The 19,433-nt window shown below is 41.3% G+C and overlaps 1 protein-coding gene across 3 annotated transcripts in view; it reads right to left on the bottom strand.

Annotated features, from left to right (window-relative positions):
* GRB10 (growth factor receptor bound protein 10) overlaps nucleotides 1–19,433 on the bottom strand; it is a 136,658-nt gene that overhangs the window by 79,888 nt on the left and 37,337 nt on the right. For 2 of the 3 annotated variants that reach the window (XM_065751717.1, XM_065751716.1), the window contains one exon: nucleotides 101–194. In XM_065751717.1, the coding sequence (XP_065607789.1) occupies nucleotides 101–194 (94 nt within the window). Of the gene's footprint in view, nucleotides 1–100; nucleotides 195–6,062; nucleotides 6,080–19,433 lie in introns of those variants that run through there. The other variant, XM_065751719.1, reaches the window with a different exon arrangement.

Here is a 19,433-nt window from a genome sequence, read left to right as displayed (position 1 = left end):
TTATAAATGAGAAGGAAAAAACCACAAAACAGACACAAAACTTTATCTTCATACTCAGATCTTTTCCTTCAAGGAGACTGGATTCCCACTCATTCCTTACCTTGGTGATTTAGGGACATACGATTAGATGGTTCCTGGAAACCTGGTTCCACCAGATCCCGCCGACCATGAGCTGAAGTCTGATCTACATTGTCCTGAAAAAGAAAAGGACAGAAAGATCTCAACAAAAACAGGCACGCTGCAGAGAGTCAAGAACACTGACAGAAGAAAAATCTCTGCTGTATCTCTCAAAGGAGAGTAACCAGTATTGGAGAATGGGGAAAGGAACAGGTTAGGGCATAAAGAGGGGACACTGCTCAGCTATAGTAATACAGGCAGCACAAATCCAGAATAAATGACTATGCTGTTGGCTCATTTGAATGTCAATTTAACATTTCAAAATGGGAAACAGCAATGTAAATGCATTTCCCAGTTCAACAAAAGTTTCTTCTTGCATCAAATTATGTGGAGGCTTGGGGTTTTGTTTTCTTTAATTCCAGCTCTGTGGCTGAGGGGTTTGTAACTAATTAACTGGACTGAAACAGATTCAGTAGTGAACTACCAAACCTCAAGAGGAATCAGAAGTTCAGTTTAGATAAACATCCATGGTTCTGGATGCCAACCTGAATTTTTTTCATACTAGAACTCTCACAAGATCAGGTTTCACGAAGTTTTAACACAGACTGACTTTGGCCAAGTCTAAAATACCATGGTTTCTCACAGGGCTTGCCAAAAATGAAGACTAGGAAAAAGCAGGAAAATCGAAATATAAACAAAAAATAAGAAAAGCAAGATAAGTCACAATGGGTTTCAGGAAATTCAGAGCTGGTACACAGTTTTACAAAGCTACTATGTCTTTGTATATACCAGTTCCATGTGACACGGAAACACAAAAGCACATACAAGAAGTTGGTTGCACTAATAGATAACTGCCCATGATATACATGACTACGTACATTTTCCTACTGCACCCAAAGTGTGAAGTAAATACACAGTGGTACTTATGTCAAAGCACAGGAACCATCTTCATCACAAATTACATAATTATGGCAGAGTAAGGACAGACACTGAGCAGCACTTCTCACTACATGTAACTGGGAGCTAAACTCAGCACTTACAGAACGTAAGCTAATGCTCAACATCAGAACATACAGTGTTTGGGGATAAGAACTGTATATAGTTAGACAAGATATTAAATAAATTAAATTCTTCAGAGATACTGCCTCAAACAGCATATTTGTGCTGCTTTGCTTAAAGAACTGACTGATACCTAAAAGGCTCAAGTGCAATCCACGAGTGCCTTTAGAGCCAGTACCACTGGGGACCAATTCAGGAACTCAGAGGCGTTCATAAGACAAGAACTGTCATCACTGGCATGACTAATTGAGGCTTTTATAAATAAATTATACATGATAAGATACACGTGATATCTGTCTGTCCATGCCAGATACAACGGAGACCTTCTCACTCCACGTTGGCTACCTCCTCCCTTCAGATCTCATTTTCCACAGTTCTCTTTTCTTCTGGGGAACAGTCAGCACCAACCTGGACCACAACAAATCAATTTCAAATTTCAGGCAGGAGAGCTGGGGCTAACAGTACGAGAAGATAACTGCAGGAAGCAGAAATCACACAGAAAACAAAGACCTTGTTCCCCAGGAAGTTTAGCTTAAATCCTTCAAAGGCTCCAAGGGCAATAGCAGGGAAATATATATAGGAAAAGTTTCAGTCAAAACTCAAAGCTGAAGCTGATTTCTTCTCAGTTATACTACAAACCCAGTACACTGTCTGAGCTGAACATCACAGGCACTGAAAATAAAGCAAAGCATCTTTCCTTTCAGCACACAACTCATCTTTGTATACCATTTATGAAACCCAGCATCATATATATGTTATCAAATAGATAAAATCAACTGATGCAGTTGAGCAGCCTTAGTTCCCCTCCTGCAAACAAGTACGGCCATCTTACTCATGGATGTAGCTGTATATTGCCCCATGGCTAGAGGAAAGCAATAGGTCATTCCAACAGAAATTAAAAGAGGAACAAGAAAAACAGTTCTAAGCCATCTGATGCAAGCATAAGGTGCTTTCAGCCACCCCAACACATAAAAGCCCTTACTTAAGAGAGTAATGGAGGTACGATGTGGTCAAAACACATCTTTTTACTTCGGGATTTTCACAGCCTTAAACACAACGGTTAATGGAGAAGACATTATTTCAGAGATGAAAGCTCACAGCTGCCTGCACGTAACTCCTCAATCAAAACAGATTTTTAACAAGCAGTTACCAGTAATTTAGAGGAACAGTATATCCCTCTCCTCCAGTTGCACCAGAAGATGCTAAAATCCAGAGACCTTATTCACAAAGACGAAGTCAAGTTCACAGTATAATAAATAAATCAGTGTTTTCAGAAGCAGTTTCAGTTCCTAGGCAAGAAATGGGATGGCCCTTGTCTGTTTCAGAAGGTGCAACCCTTGCTCAGGTCTGCAGTTTGCCCAAAGCTCGAGCCAAGCACAGAGCAAAAAGTTTTCCCTCAGGCCACTCAGGGCCAGCACAGCCCTGTTGCTAAAGTAAAGCAGCAGGACTGCATAAACAAAACCACACCTGCTAATGCAATGTGGGCAGCCGAGGAAAGGTAAGCACTGGGCAATTTTAAAAAGCTCATGATAGTTTCACATGACCCTTCAGAATCTATTTATGTCAGTTGTTCAAAGACAAATAATGGCAACTCGCCAGCTGCAGCAGAGATCAGATAGACACGGGAACGAGGTTAAAGGAAAGAAATGAGGGAAAAAAAAAGTTATACAGATACTCCATGCCAAGGTGCTGTGGCACAGCCCCAACGCTGCCTGGTCAGGAGCACAGTCATGGCCCAGGCCTCTTAGCACATGGGCACCTGCTTTGGCCCATCACTGCCTTTCTGCTGAAACTGGGCTCCCAATAAGTCATGTGTTTCACCATGTTTTAATCCCCAGATCCCTGTTCTCTTCCAATAAATGCTCTCAATATGAAATTAATGCATGTTACTTAACTTACTGTACCATCCAGCTATTACCGTATTTTTAGAAGCTAGCTGAGGCATTACTCTTCACTAACTTGTTTGCACGTACTATTTTCTCTGTCAGTCAGCATCTGTGACCAAGGATGATTTAATCAAGTGACTAGCAAGAGTGTGAGAAGGATATGAAGCATGGTTTATTTTTACAGAGTTTCTTAAAGCAGTTAGCATTTTATATAGCGCGACACTGGCATTACAGGTTAGATTTCAATGTCCTTTTGTAAACTGCAATGCAGAAATGTTCCATGTCGGCATTATACCAAGAGCTAAAGTCCATTCATAGAGAGTGTTATCTCTATGTATCAGTAACCCAGACAAGCTGGATTCATTCTTCAATCTATAACCAAGCCTTTCAAGGTACACTCCTTCAACTTCAGTATACTGTGTCTGCTGCTATTTGTGCTAGCGTAAGTATTTCAGTTCTCAAAGAAAACACTGGATCTGGTATTTAAATCAGAGAATCAGTCAACCACATACTACAGTAGCTCTGCTGTCTGCACAAGTGTTCTTCAATCTCTGCCTTGGCTCCCCACGCTACTGTTCCTGCCTGCAGTTTAGCTCAGTGTTTGCTCGGAACAACATTTATCAGCACAAGACGTTATTCAGCTGGACGGTGTATTGCTGCTACTCTCATCCTGGTTCCTCCAGAGAAGGTTATCTTGTCAGTCAGGCTAATCTTAAACAGGGCTTAGATAGGAGGAAGCACATCCAAAAGTACGAATAATAAAGCATCACCCACACTTCCCTTCTCCCCCACTTCTTTGCACAAAAGGGACCTGAATTTAGCTGAGAAAAAGTAGCTTTCTCTTGAGGTCTGGAAATCCCCTTTTCCTGAACACTTCTAACTTAAGCAGTCACTAGAAGTTTAAGAGATTAAGGAAGTCTACCAGCAACAGCAGAGCTTCTCGGAAGCTTCTGGGACTATGCCCAAACAGTGGATGTCCAGACCACCAAGATGACAGTGCCTGGTTTTAGATTTACTGTAGCTGTCTGCAAACCAATACAGCCATGCCCCTGAACAAAAGGTTCAATTGAGCAAGAGTCACGCATACTCATGCCAGCAATCCCACAGTGACAAATTAAGATCATGACATACTTCTGATGTTTGTACACTGTCCAACACAACAGAGTCAAGTCAGACATGCTGACGGGTTCCACTGCGGTTTGAGACTATCAACACAGATAAGCCTCAGTTTACACACAAGCACTCCTACGGCAACAGCAGCGCCCTACCTGGTGATATGACTTCATCATACCAAGCAGATGTTTCAAAACTAGTCAAGCATAAATGGAAGATTAGTCAGGTCATTACCTCAATCTCCTTAGCTTTACCCTGTTCAGGCTACTGGGAAGCAGTATTAAGTATTCTTTTAGCACAGGTTAAAGAAGATACTGCAAAGCATAAGGCGTTAGTAAGTAAAATTCACACAGGAAAACTCTACCAAAGGCAGCTAAAGAGAAGACAACTCCTGGCCCAGGGAGCCCAGAATCAGGGAAAGGAGAAATACCTGCAAATTGCAACTCTTAATCGAAGGACAAAGAAATATTCATCTGTCACTGTATGTGACCCAGTATTGCTGTTCTTTGCATGCTTCTGCAGTTGCATTAGACAATGAACAGACTAAGAAGCATTTCTCCTGAGGAACATATCATGCAATCATTACTTCACAGATGAAACACTATTTGCATGAAAATGAAGAAACTCTGCATTTTTTTTCTAAGCTATGCTTTTCTCGTTTTTTTTTGTTGTTTTTTTTTCCCCATTTTGGCAGCTTTGGACTATGTGAAGACCATACAGAGTCTATTATGGGTAAGAACCAAGTAGCCAATGATTCAGTAAGTCCCCTTTCCTACGGTTTCCTGGTACATGCAGCCATCAACACAGTTTCTGTTCTACCATTCAATTTTACCCTCAGTCTACACATGCCTTCACAGGACAACTACAGGAAGAAATCCACCCAAAAGAGCAAACCCAGTGTCGTTCAAGTTCTAATCTAAATTCGACAGCTGAGATCAATTGGTAACACACACGATGGCTTTCTTAAAAGACGCATGTCACTCAGCTTCTCTGCAGCTAAATACAGCAGCACAGTTCCCCAGCAGATAGCAGTTTGGTACAACATGTTTTCAGCCTACTTTATCACTTATACCCCAAGACCTCGAGAAAATTTTTCTCAAGTACAGCTGTGAGGAAAAAGCCAGGCTCCCAGGTCTGCCTAGTGTCACTGCTTTGCATATCATTTCCAATTTACTCAAAAATATTTCTTGCTGCCTTTTCCTAGAGTGTCAGTCACATCTTCTCTGGGCCAGCGCTTAATATGCAGTAGAAACAAGGAGAAAAATAAAAGGGCTCTGCGCGCTAGGCAAAAAACTTCAGAGCAAAGACAACCCACATATTACATAATTAAAGAGCTGTAACTAGGTTTCCTGCCTCTAAACTACAGTCATTTGACTAAGTAAGAGCCAAGTGAAAGGCTCAGAGAGTCAACAGTGTATCTGTGAACCTAAAATTTTAACATTCCCATTGCTAAGAGAGCTTGTACAAACACCGGCTTAAAATAAAGCCACTTAGCTCTGTCAAAAGTCAGGCTCTGTCCTGGAGTAGCAAAACCACTAACTTCTGTAATTCCTCTGAGTTGACAAGACTTCTGTTAGGACTGACAGCAATAACCCTAGAAGCCAGCAACAAATAAGTCCAGTTCAGGATTATCTGAGCAGCAAAGCTTGCAGCATGCTCTGTCGTTTACTCCACCTGACACACTGAAGCACCTCTGAGCACAGAGGCTGAGAATCACAGAAAGCATGCAATAACCTGTCAGGGTGCACAGAGCTATCAGTATCCTCACGTTCACACAACCCTCAACAGATTTAACAGCTCACCACATACAAATGCAAAAGCTACAAGAAATACAGCATATCAGGAATTACTAAAGATAGAAAGAAAACGAGAGACTGACAGACAGACCTGCGTCCATGGTTTATGTCTCTGCAGTGGCAGGGAATTTGTTAAATGAAGTTGTGATCACAGGAATTATATTACATCCCATGATACACAGAAGGCAGAAAAGCTTGCCAATCTGTCCTTGAAGAACTTCTCTCCTGACCCCCTTCTGTGTTTTAATACCCCAGTGCCCAGAAAGTCCTTCAAGTCAGCAAAAACTGGGGCTCTTGAACCTGTCAACACCTAAACCCCATAGTGTGCATGCCCCCAATCAGCAAAGCATTTTTTCTCCTACATCAAGTAGAACAGCTTGCTTAAATACAGGGACTGATGCAGTTATACAACATGCTAGTAGAGTTGAGCCAGAAAGTTATTTTCTGAGGGTGTTTCAGATTTATTTTAAGGAGTATTTCTAGTTATGGGACTTGTCATTACCAGCACCACAGCTGCTACCCTGGCAGCATTGTTTCACACCAGGACATACCTCTAGCTACTAGTCAGTTTCACCATTTAAAAAATAAAACTTTTAAAAACAAATTAAAAAAAAAAAAAGGGGAGGGTTTTTCAGTCCCAAATCCCAGAAAAAAATGGAACTACTGTTGCAAGAGCTGGACCATGATTAGCAACCTCACGACAGATTTGGCAACAGCAGTTTATTCGTAAAAGACTTTTCTCTGTGTGCTGGAGTTAGCTCACAACTTCAGCAGTGCAACCCTCCAGCATGCATACGTGCTACTTCTATAGGCAAGTCTTGGTAGAACTGGTATTAGCAGGGCTTGCAACCTTACTGTACCTATAATTTGGCAAGAGTTACGTCAAACTAAATCTGTTCCATTAGAACAGTTCTTTTTCAGTATAAATTAACCACTTCTGCACTAATTCAACTGCCTTTGAGAAAATGAGTAATAAATTCCACAGTGTGCACTCTTCGGTTCGTAGTGTCATTTATTATGGTAGAAGAAATCGAGTGCATCGTGATTGTTGCCTTTTAATCAGCTAGCAAGAAGCAAATCCAACTGACAGGCTTAGAAATGCTAAAAGCTTTGTTCTATTTTTAATGAGTCTAAAACCACTCTGGCTGTTAAGAGAGTTTACATAGTTTACAGCTAAAATAAAGTCTTGAAATACAGAAAAGAAACATCACAAGATTCTCAATGAAAGCAATCACTTCGCAGAGCTGTCTTCTGCTAGAAAGCACTTACCAAAATGAAGCATTTACTTTCTAATGTCTGTTTCTTTTTTGATACATACACTAAGTTCCCTTCCGCTTCCACCACTAAGCAAGTTTAGTATTACAAAATGGCAACCGTCTGAGATCTTTACAGTGGATAATTACATGCTTATACGGAAAATGTGTTTCTTTGACTGCTGCCCATAGATCCTGAGAATGAATATTTAGCCTGTACTTACCCATAAATTTGCCTGACCTCCAAGGCAAGGGCCTGACACTGACAAGGCTACCAAAATCCTTTTTACTGCACGTTCCGAGCTACTTTGACTTTGGTCAATATTGACTCCACCAACAGTCACTGGAAGATCTATTTTCTGTGAGAGAACTGTATCAAGCACAAGATCTGCTACAGTAAAACATCATATTCCTCTGTTTTTTAAAGAAGCTTTTTAGAAAGTTCAACATCACTCTACTATTAAAGAACTGATATTTAATAGACTGAATTATGTCACCCATGACAACGCTGCTACTTTCTAACATATAGAAAGAATGTAAAGGACAATCATTTCCAACCTGTAGCTCTCCCCACCACTCAGACCTGTGAAAAATAAGGTAGCTTGTCTACTCTATTTGGCATTGCCTCTGCTAGAGCTCTGATTATAGCAGTGCTGCTTCAAAGAACGCTGGCTTTGGGAGCTGGGTCTGGAAAGCAGCCTTGCATGAAGTGGATGGGAGATGTTCTACGAACCGCCCTGGACAGTCTGTCCCAGGCTGAGGCTGACGCTGCCCTGCATTAACCTTGGGAGGCTCAGAACTTGGAGAGATGACCCGACCCGGTGGCCTCTGAAATTTGGCAAGAGAGCAATGCACTCATATGTCTCAGGCCAGGGAAGAGGGGGAGGGAAGGGAAGATTCCTACCTAGGTTGTAGGTATTAACGTTTCTACGTAAGCACATGCTCTTTAAGGACAGGCATTCAAGCCCGTACACTCTGGGGAGCAGCAGCTACAGCCAGATAACCTACACTACACCTAAGCACATTGTCCCTCATAGGTCATTTTCTCTGAAAACTCAGGAGTGACAAAACACTAACAATGGAATGGCAGTAGCATAAAACAGAACAAAGGCGTTTATGACACTTGAATATGGGTCTGCTTGCTTAAAGGCAATAGTACTGTCCCTGTCTGTCTTCTTGTTGGCTCAGCTGTGCAGAGGGTTCAAGTCCTTTAGGGCAGGTGACAGCAATTCCTTACAGCCCTTGGCAGAGCTAGTAAAACAATAAATCTCCCACAGGTAAGTGCCACCATGCCCACTGAGACCTCCTGAGTTCACCAGACACTAGCTAACAAAGTAACCCTCAGAGTGCTAATGAGTTTACTTTTAGGAACTTCAAATTTGAAATGTGATGATTTCAAATATCACATTAAACAAATTCACATACAAGATCACTCTGATATTCTTTCTTGCTTCAACTACGGGTTATATGATCTTTATCTATTTTCTGGCCTATGCGATCAACTGTCATCATTTTGGTGTGCTTGATGTCCCTCCCTCTCCTTCCCTGAAGAGTGACCCTTGGCACTAGAGAAGTAATATCTCTAGGACTAGAAGTAGCTCCCCTTTCCAATCAAGCATAAGATCCCAATTGTACTGGCCACGCACCTTTCTGTATAAAGAATGATTCACTTGTTACACGGTCAGTCTGACCCCTCAATAACTGCCCTCCCAAGAAAAGGACATTTGCAGTTCAGGGTGCAGGTCCTCAATTAGATACAGAACCAGCTCTTTTAGCATCTCTAGAACAGCAAGTCCTAGGAAAAGAATGTATTAAACCACCTCAGATATAGGGTAGAAAACTCACGAATATCTCTACACCGTAACAACCACATCTTTCACCACTAGCAACCCAGCATCAGATCTTGTACAGGGACAGACCATCGTGGTCTTCTGCTAACCAAACGGCAAGCAATTCAATAACATAATTTATGCAAAGAAAAACATGAACTGTAAGGTACAATCTACAATATATGGGTACTTAAAAAAAAAAACAGTCCTTTTGTACTGCTTATATTGCAAGCCTTTAGTTATAAAATTGTTTTCTCCAATCAAGAATGTGCACGAATTTCTGCATTTCTTCATGTCTATATTTCATTTCACCTCCAGTGTTTTAATAAAGTGATATTACTTTATCTTCTATACTTATGATCAAAACAATTTTCATAAAAAAAATCCCCAGAAATGATGGTTATTAGACTCAAAGTCACCGCTCCCAAACATTACTGACAGTTGGACAATATTTTCAGTGCAAACTATACTGCTACAAACGAATTCTCCTTTCACGCACACATCTCAGTGCAGTGACAGCCATGTTTCCTCTTTCTTAAGAGCGCTAAATGCAGCAGCTCTACCAGTTATCTTGCATCAAAACAAGATGACTTTATCAAAAAATCTTCAGTGACTTAACACTCTCTAATGAAAGAACATTCTCAAAAGCTTAGCCATTTGTGTTTAAACACTAACTACACATGAAGGTGCAACCTGTCCCCAGAAAACCCAATACAAAGCATAAATCTTTAGTTTTTGCACAAATTGGTACTTGGAAAACAAAACCTTCACCTGCTCACTAACAGCAACTGTTGATTACCTTCTCAAACTTGAAGGTTTAGTTTTCATTTTGTTGCAAAACTAGCTGTTTGCACCATAAATGAGCCAAGAGAACTGTGGGGCACCTTCAACCAAGTTATTCACAGCACTTCCTAACCTACACTGCAACGTTTCAACAATTAACAACAGCTGCTTTAATTCTGCATAAATCCCCTGAATATTACGCTATGTTAAGGCCTTGAGAGATCAAAGAGTTTTCATAATTGCCAGTGCAATGCTGGATGAAGGAACAGTGTGCCAAACTACAAAACAAGCAAACCAACCCCAGACAAGACAGGCACAGGTACAAGGTCTCCAACAAGGGATGCATTTCAGCAGACACTGCAAAGCTGGCCAGCAGAAAAGCTTAAGAAATCCCCTAGTAATAAGACTAGCACCATTTGACTGCACCAGCTTCAGCAATGCTACAGCTGCTAACCATAAGAATGTTTCTGTCAAATGGCTTTATAATATTCCCTCTGCAGAAGGTAGGGTATGATCTCCCCTTTTCCCTGAAAGCACCATGGAAGAGATTAGGGGAAATGGCTTAAAGCAGGTCAAGAGGTAGCTCTACACAAGCAGCTACTCAGCTCCATCTTAAGCCGGTGAGCTGCTGTGGGGTTCAGGCTGGAAACTTACACAGCACAATCAGTATGATTTATGATACCGCTTCCTTGGGTTTTCAGCATTTTTTTTTTCAATCAAACAATGCAGATCTATGGAATAAAGGTAGTAGAAAATAATCCTTGCTGAGACAAATCAGAGATAAAAAACAAACCTACAGAAATTGTAGTATTAGGAAGAAAAGGAAGACTTTGAACTCGTCTTGACAAGCAAGCTGTGAGTGAAAGAAGCAACCTCTGGATACAGCTGTCCTGAAGACAAGAAGCTAAAGAAAGTAATATTAATTGCGGCAAATTTCTTGGGAGTTCATTAGCACATCAGCACCATACTGACAGCATGCATGTAGTCTTGCATCCTAGAAATGTGTATTGTGTCAATATTCCTGTTTCTGAATTTGCTAGTGGGATAGTTAGATGAAAAGTTTCTGGTCTTGTGGTTTTGGGTTTATTTTAAACTACAGTGCAAGCCATACTCTAAAAGACATGCTGTCAGAAAACTATTTTTCCAACGTGCTCTCATCCAGCATAGCGGTTATGGTTTGTGACTGAACTATCCAGCCAATTCACATTCAACAGCCAGCAGTTTATCACAATTTTGAGGACGTAAAGAACTCCAGAAAAAACAAGAATACAAAAGATGCCTTTTTCAGAACATGCTTAGCACTCTTGGGTAACCGTTTGTTCATGCCAGAAAAAAAAATACTTCATGCAGAGGTTTCATCAGTGTGTGTGCAGGAAGGCATTTCTGCCAGTAAACTTACAATACACCTATACTTACGTATGGTCAGAAGTAATGGGCACTCTGAACTCTTAATTCACATTCACCTTAGAGAACAAGCTCGGCAAGTACCTCCAGCTACAAAACGTATGAAATGACTATCTCCAGTGTTAAAGACAGTACTCCGTTTGAAAAATCCCAAGTTAATAAGGAGTTCTAACTTCTTACTTATTTCTTTAGTCTAAATCTCAAAACCTTGAGCATGAAAGCTCACAAACCACTTAGCAAGGGTCAGCTTCCCCATGCTGCCCCAAGACTGATTCTAGGGAGATACAGCTGGCAGTACATCCTCAAAAAAGGAAGCGTGGCAGAGAGCCTGCTTCAATCCAAGCTTTGGGATAGAAGGTACACACGAGAGAATGCAGCAGTATGCTGTGACAGGAAACTCAGTACCAAATCAGGGACGAGAAAGAATGGTTTTAAACTAAAAGAAGGGAAATTGAGATTAGAGGTTAATGAGGAAATTCTTTATTCAAAAGGCAGTGAGGCACTGGCACAGAGAAGCTGTGGGTGCCCCATCCCTGAAGGCGGCTCAAGACCAAGCTGGATGGGGCCCTGGGCAGCCTGAGCTCGTGGGGGTGGCAGCCCTGCCCACTGCAGGGAGAGTGAAACTAGGTGACCCCTTTCCACTCAAGCCATTCTATGAAATGCTTGGCTGGCAAGCCACAAAGTACAGCAGCAGGCAAGGAGGCACCTGGGCCATGGGCCCTTAATTTCTCTTTTGCTTCTGTCACATCCTTGTTTCCCACCTCAGTGATTGCTTCTAAGTGACCTCCATCATCTCAGAAGAGCTGAAAGTTAAGAGTACCTGCCTTGCCCCGGCCAGAACAAGTTCACTTTCGCAGCCAAGTACACAGGATGAGGAGAAACAGGAGACAGGTCAGCTGTAACACATTTTTGATCCACTTACAAGCAAACAGTGTAGTTCCACAAGTAGCCAGCACTGGACACTGGAAAAGATTTCTGGAGTGGGATGAAAATAACTTCACTACACAAGTAATCAGTAAGGCAACCAGGGAAGCATTCTGCTGAAGCTAACAAGCTAACAAAGCTGACTCATGGGCAAAGAACAACCACCTGGAGGAAGAAATTGATGGCAGCCTGATAGCATCCTGAGATGAAGGGAACAGGAGTAAGCACAGGGAGCGAGACTACTAGTAGAATTTCAGTCCTGGACTGCAAGAAAGCAGTTTTTAGCTTGATCAAGGATCTGCTTGCCAGCTTCCCATGGGAGACTGCCCTTAAGGTCCACAGGTCCCAGGAGAACAAGCTTATCTCCAAGAACAGCCTTCTCAAAGGACAAGAACAGCATGCAGAAAGTTACAGGGGAATGGCAGAATGCCAGAGTGAACAGACAAGAAACTCCTGCCTCGTCTCAGATGCAAAGATTGAAGTATAAGAAATATCAAGAGACTGCCCAAGCAGAAGAGCTGAAGCTAGCAAGGGATGTCAGTAAAAACAAGGATGTCCATAGGTAAGCAGGAACAAAAAGATGGCTAGTGTTAGCCTGGTTAGTGCTCAGTTACAGATGCAACGCAAGCAGCTGAGGCACAAGAGATCCACAGTTCCTTTGTCTCACTTTTTGCTTCTGAGGTTTGCCCTCACATCTCTCCTCATGTCACTTGAAGCAGTCTCAGCATCTGAGGGTGTGAACTTTCACACCATGGGAATTACAGATGGCACAAGCTAACCGGACCACGTCTGTGTGACCAGACAGGATGCATTGGAAGGTGCTAAGTGAGTGGCCCAATATCACTATGAGGACGGTCTCTCATCTTAAAATAAACAAAATTAAAACCACTGTGATCAGAGGAAAAATCTGATGACTACAGAGGCAAACCACACATTGTGCTACCTTTTGAGTTCCCTCATGCCGTTGCACATGCTAGGTTCCTCAAACATATAGCTAAAATGTCACAAGATTGGTCAGTCTTGAAGACTATTTCATTACTTCGATTAGAGAAGTAAGCATGTCATTTGTACTTCTCAAAATAATCTGCCCAAGCTATAGCTGAAGATTGTAGTAAAGTTTACTGTGAACCCGAGAAAGATCCACTACAATAATTCAAGATTAAACACAAACATTGATGCTTCACTGGAGGCAAAGAAGTTTTACAGAAACCCCCATGAGCTGAAATAATGGTCTGTCACTCTTCTACACTAATAGTTTCAAGAACTTCTCCAAGAAAGGTGCCAATACCACTCTGTTAGAAACCCCCTCCTGAACTGGGCAGAAGTATTTGGTATTCTGGGGAACTTGCCAGAATGACAGTGTTTACTGTATGACTAATATGCATTAATGAAGCACAAACGGACAACTATTTACTTGTGCTAATAACTAAAGCGCTTTACTAGAGCTTAGGCCTCTAGCACGAAGGATTGCCAGGTTCTCCCTACTTGCCAAAATTATGTCAAAAAATGGAACCAGAGTGTAAGGGCACGAAGAGCTACAGCCAGTGTGTAGTTGAGTCTTAAGCCATTGTTTAACATTCAGTTTGCAAAGGACAAGTACACTCCAAAACAACGGGCCATTTCTGAGGGCTTGTCTTTTCATTATAGAAGCTAGAATTTCAAATGTGCACTGGTCTTACCAATAGTACGCAAGCAAAAGCTATCTTAAAACAGCAGTGACATCTTTGCTAACATTTGTAATCTACATTAGATTGCTTGCTGTCCTTTCAAGAGAAGAAAACACTGTGTCATAAAGCGCCAGATTAAAATATCAATACTACCGAGCATAAAAGGCCATTAATACCAATCATTTGCTGCTTTCTACATGAAAGTTTCCTGAAAGCTGATCGATTTGGTAGAATTCCATCTCAGAAAAGAAAAGCCAATTCTTCCAGAACAAGAATGAAGTCCTAGATCCCTTTCGTGCTCTCCATGCAAAGAACACACCTGCAATGCACAGATTCAAAATGAGCTCTGCCATAGGACACTGCATTAACAATAACGTTTGGAAATTTAACCCAGTTTCACTTTAGAAATAGAAAAATTCTGCTCTCAGAATTGTTACACTTCATGCAGAATTAAGGGTCTGTTTGCTTCTTGTTTTTGTTGTTTGGTTGGTTTTGTTTTAGCTTGGAAAACATCACTGCATAAATGCTTACGAAATAATATTCTTCCTTTGATCGGTTTCCCTTTAGACTGTGTAAGGCAAGAAAAATCTGTTGGGTATAACTTTTAGCAAGGTCTGTATCTAGATATATTTCTTAGAAATAGTTGTGTATAACATTATATCTGTTCTCTACCAAGGACAAAAAACGGCTTGTCAGAGCCAACTGGCATGGACAGTAACACGAAGAATTATCTGAGCCACAGCATTTTCTTGAAAAGTGACAGCTCCAAATGCACAGGAATCTGATATTCCTCTTAAAAAAAATAAATTCATCTCCAGCAGTTATTGTTTCCTCTTAAGTAGAGTACAGAACATCTGCAGAAGAAAAGTTCATTACGAACAACTCTCCCCAAATATCACAAGTAATTCCAGTTGACCACAGCAAAGCCAACTGTATGTATTTCAGTTATTCTATATTTACACAGATTCTTGAAGTACAAAGCCATCTCAGACTTAATACATCAACTTCTCTCTCGCATTTTGAGTTGTTACCAGCATGTATACACTCATGCAGTAGCTACCTAAAACAGCTAGATTAGATATTTCCTCTTTCCAAAGACAGCATTGTTCCTCGCCAGGTGGAGGACTTTGCTCTTCCCCTTGCTGAATTTCCCGAGCTTCTTCTCTCAGCCCATCTCTCCAGCCTGTCCAGTATGGCCCTCTGGTGATCAGCCACATTGTCACAGCTTTATGTCATCAAACCAGCTTGTGGTATACTTCACCCCACAGTCCAGATCACTAGCAAAGACACTGAACTAGACTGGGCTCAGTACTGACCCCTGGGTACTCCACTCATTACTGCTCTTCAGCAAGACTTCATACCACTGACCACGACCTTCAGCCGTTCCGATATTTTTCAGTCTGCCTCATTACATACTCTGGCTCACACATCAACGAATTCTATAAGAGCAACTTCCAGGAGAGAATGCTGAAAGCTTTACTGAGTCTAGGTAAATCATAGTAACTACTCTTCCCTCAAACACCAACCTGGTCATTTTAATTGTATTAAGTTAGTTAAGTATGATTTTCCCTTTGTAAATCCGTGCTGACAAGTTTTGATGATTTTCTTGTCATTCACATACCTGGAAATTTTCTTGCCAAGTAGCCTTGCAAAGAATCTGAATAAATTCCATTAAGTTTTCTCTATAAGTTGTCATCAATTTTTGCCTGCAGCTATGAGACTTTCTAGAAATAAAGACGACAAGCATGTGAACTACATGCATTTGAATGGAAAAGAATGGCATGAAGGAGACATCTTTCAACTCCATCGTCAGTTGTGTACGCACTTTAAATCTAACTTCAATATACCAGGAGCCTGATCAAGAGACTCTTGAGAAAAAGCAGTGAACTCTGGAGATCTAAACGCTAGCACTAAGTCTAGAGATAAATCTAAGAGGGTACTCAAAAAATGATATAACAAGATTTAGAAGATAGATTCTATCTACTACTGTTCAAGCATAAGCATTACTAAAAAGACACAAAATTAAGCCTCTTTACTTGCAATTTCCTCACATGATTTCCAATATCTAGACTGTCTCCTTGCTGCTATTAGCAGTCATGTAAATAGAAAATGTGAGGGATACTTGGCCATTAGAATGCTTTGGGTCCTTTTTTTTTTTTGTGAGTTGAAACTAATACATGAAGAAATACAGATCTAGTATGCTTAACTTTCATGTTAACATTTAACTTTAAAAAAGAATTCTCACTTCGCTGATCAACTGTGTAGATTAGAACACAGAAGTGGAAGTGCAAACAGTTATGGTCAGTTTTTTTCCAACTGAAACTAAAAAAAAAGAATTGACGAGTATTTAAGAAGAAAAACTATCTAGTTTTATAGAAGCTTCAAAAAAGAATACAAATTTCTTTAACTTTCTTTTGCATCACATAAAATATTCTGATCACACATGCACTACATTTGAATTTCCACATCAGTGGAAAAAAAATGCTTCTGAGACAATTCTTTTAACAGATCTTTTTGACAAAAATGTACACCAAGGCTGGAAACACAGCTCCAGTTGCTCTTCAACAAAATCTACTAAGTAGCTTCAACTCTATCTGTAAAAGACATTTACAATCTGCACTTGGCGAGACAGATTTCATAACTTCATATTGGAGGCAACACATCCTGTTAAAACATTCACTAATGTTCTCACCGCTCTGTGCGTTAAGTCTGCTGCAGTCCGTCAACCCTACACACCACACACACCATGTAAACTGTTAGAACAAGAGCATCATCAACAAAATGAGTGTTGACTGACACCATATTTCAGAAATCTGATGACTTCTTGCATTGGCAGTAGCAACATTTCAGCTTTATTTCTTCACGGTATATGTGGAATGATGCACTTCAATAATGCCACTGGTGTTTTTTCACTCAGCTATGACCAAGTAGTTTGAAAGGCTGCTTGTATACTCTGGTTGATCACACACACACACCAGAAAAAAATCCAGATCAAACTCCTGTGCGTTTAAGCCCAAAGTTAAACCACTATTTTCAATCTTAAAAATTCTAAGAAAGAGAATCTGCATACTCTCTCTAGGCACTTGACACTAAATAAAAGTTTTTCCGACAGCATCTGGCAGACGTTGGGGCAAAACATTCCTCCTGACAGTCCTGTCCACATAAGCTTTCAGGCCATGTGAACACAAATTCTGCAAGTGATTTTTTATGCCTTCTAACAAAGGGCTGAAGACATTTTATTCACACGAACACCAAAAATAGCGTGCATACCTACACTGATACCAACTAGTAGCAGAGATGAGACTAAGTTCACAGGAATTAGGCTTCTGGTATTTACCAAGGTAACTGAGGTACATATGCAAGCATCATATAACCAGGGAAGAATACAGAGGTGCAGTCTGGACTTGCAGAGATGGATTAGGAAAGTCAAGGCACAGATGGAACTGAACTTGGTAAAGGATGTTACAAGAAACAAGAAGGAATGCTACACGTACATAGGTCAGAAGAGACAAGCTGAAGAGAGCGTGTCCTCTGCTAAATGGGAAAGGAGAATTGGCTGCAACAGATACGGAGAAGGCTGAGGTACTCCATGAGTTCCTTGCCTCAGTCTTCGCTAGCAGACAGGATTCTCACATTGCTGAAACTCACATCCCTGAACCTCTAGGTGTGAACTGAGGGAGCAAACCACACCTCCCTAACCCTCCCCTCCCCACAACTAACACACAGTGTAAGGGCATAGCAAGTCTGAGACCGAATCAAGAGACCGAATGTTTACAAGTCCACGGGGCCAGACGATGCGCATCCCAGGTCCTAAGGGAGCTGGCTCATGTGAATACTGAGCCGCTCTCTGTCATATTCAAAAAGTCACAGCTGTCAGGCAAAGTCTCTGGGGTCTGCAAAAGGGAAACATCATTCCCATTAAAAAGAAAGGGAGGAAGGGGGACCCAGCGAACTACAAGCTGCTGAGCTTCACCTCTCTGCCTAGGAAGATCATGGAACAGATCTTCCTGGAAGACATATTAAGGCACAGGAGGGATGAGTGGTATGTATGGCTTCACTAAGGACAGGTTGTGCCTGAGCAATGTGGTGGCCCTCTGTGAAGGAGTGACAGCATCAACAGACAAAGGAAAGGCAATTGATTCATCTATCTGGACTTCTGCTAGGCCTCTGACATGTTCCCCACCCACCACATCTTTATCTCCAAATTGAATAGAGACAAATGTGAAGGATGGACTACTTGGTGGATAAAGAACTGGTTGGAAGGTCACAGCCGGAGGGTTGTGGCCAATGGCTATGTGTCCAGGCAGAGACCAGTAACAAGTGGTAACCCCAGATACGTATACAAACTGGGAGAAAAACTTCTTGATGGCAGCCATGCCGAGAAGGACTTAGAGATCCTGGTGGATGAAAAGTTTAACATGAACCAGCAGTGGCACACATGCAGTCCAGAAGGTCCATGTCATCCTGGGTTCCATTAGAAGAGGGGCAGCCAGCAGGGAGAGGGAGGTGACTGTCCCTCTTTCCTCTGCCCTCTTGAGGCCCCAAGCTGGAGTACTGTGTCTAAGTCTGGGACTCCCAACACAGGAGAAACACGGAGCTTTTGGAGAGGGTCCAGAGGAGGGCAACTAAGATGATTCAAGGGCTGGAGGTACCTCTCCTATGAAGATGCACCGAAGGAACTAGGTATGTTCTGCCTGGAAGAGAAAGCTATAGGGAGAACTCACTGTGGCCTTCCAATATTTAAAGACAGTTAATGAACATGAGGGAAATCAACTTTCTACACAGGTAGATAATGATAGGACAAGGGGGAAAGGTTTTAAACTGAAGGTAGGGGGACCTAGATTAGGCCCCTTCCAACCCAAACTATTCTATGATTATGTGATTATCTTTCTTTCTGCTAGAACAGACATCCTCTTCAAACACCTAAGCAAAGCAAATGACCTCCAAAATCCACAATTCATAGAGATGAAGCAACCTTGTATAACCTCAGGATGCCATGGCCTTAGATCATAAAATCTCCAAAGATAGCTTTGAATTCAGTGTATGATTTCGAAGGAAGCAAGAACCAAAACTCTCATACTAAAACCAGAAAACATTGTACACTCAGCTCAAGGCAAAGCTTAACTACTGTTGTTGTATTAACAGCAATCAATTTTCTTCACAACTACAATTCTAACAGCAATGAGGAGGAAAACTTTTATTACACTAGCTAGTCCCTTAGTACTTCTATATGAAGTGTTTATCTCCCTGATCTTGAAGGGCACAAAGCTTCTGAAGTATGATGCACAATACTATGCCATCTCACCTGGTCAACAGGGCCAACCCTGAAATCCATCAGGCTGTAAACATGAGAAAAAAGCAATTGTCGTTCTTTTCCATTTTGTAATCAAGTACTTGTAGTGCATTTTATGCAACGCAGATGTAGAACATGATCTGAATTAGTCTTTTCTCTAGTAAGAATCCAGCTCTCAAAAACCAAACTCTGTGGAGCTTAATTATTCAGAAAGTCATTCCAGCATCATGGTTATGAGAAAATAAACAGAAGGGAAAAAATAGAAGATGAACAGAACACCTAATTCCCACATGCCTAGAATTTCATCTT

Source organism: Cyrtonyx montezumae, unplaced genomic scaffold (genome assembly GCF_038088225.1).
Source record: "Cyrtonyx montezumae isolate F1298 unplaced genomic scaffold, pur_monq_1.0 scaffold_8, whole genome shotgun sequence".
Classification (NCBI taxonomy): Eukaryota; Metazoa; Chordata; class Aves; order Galliformes; family Odontophoridae; genus Cyrtonyx; species Cyrtonyx montezumae.
This window is presented reverse-complemented; position numbering and strand designations above follow the sequence as displayed.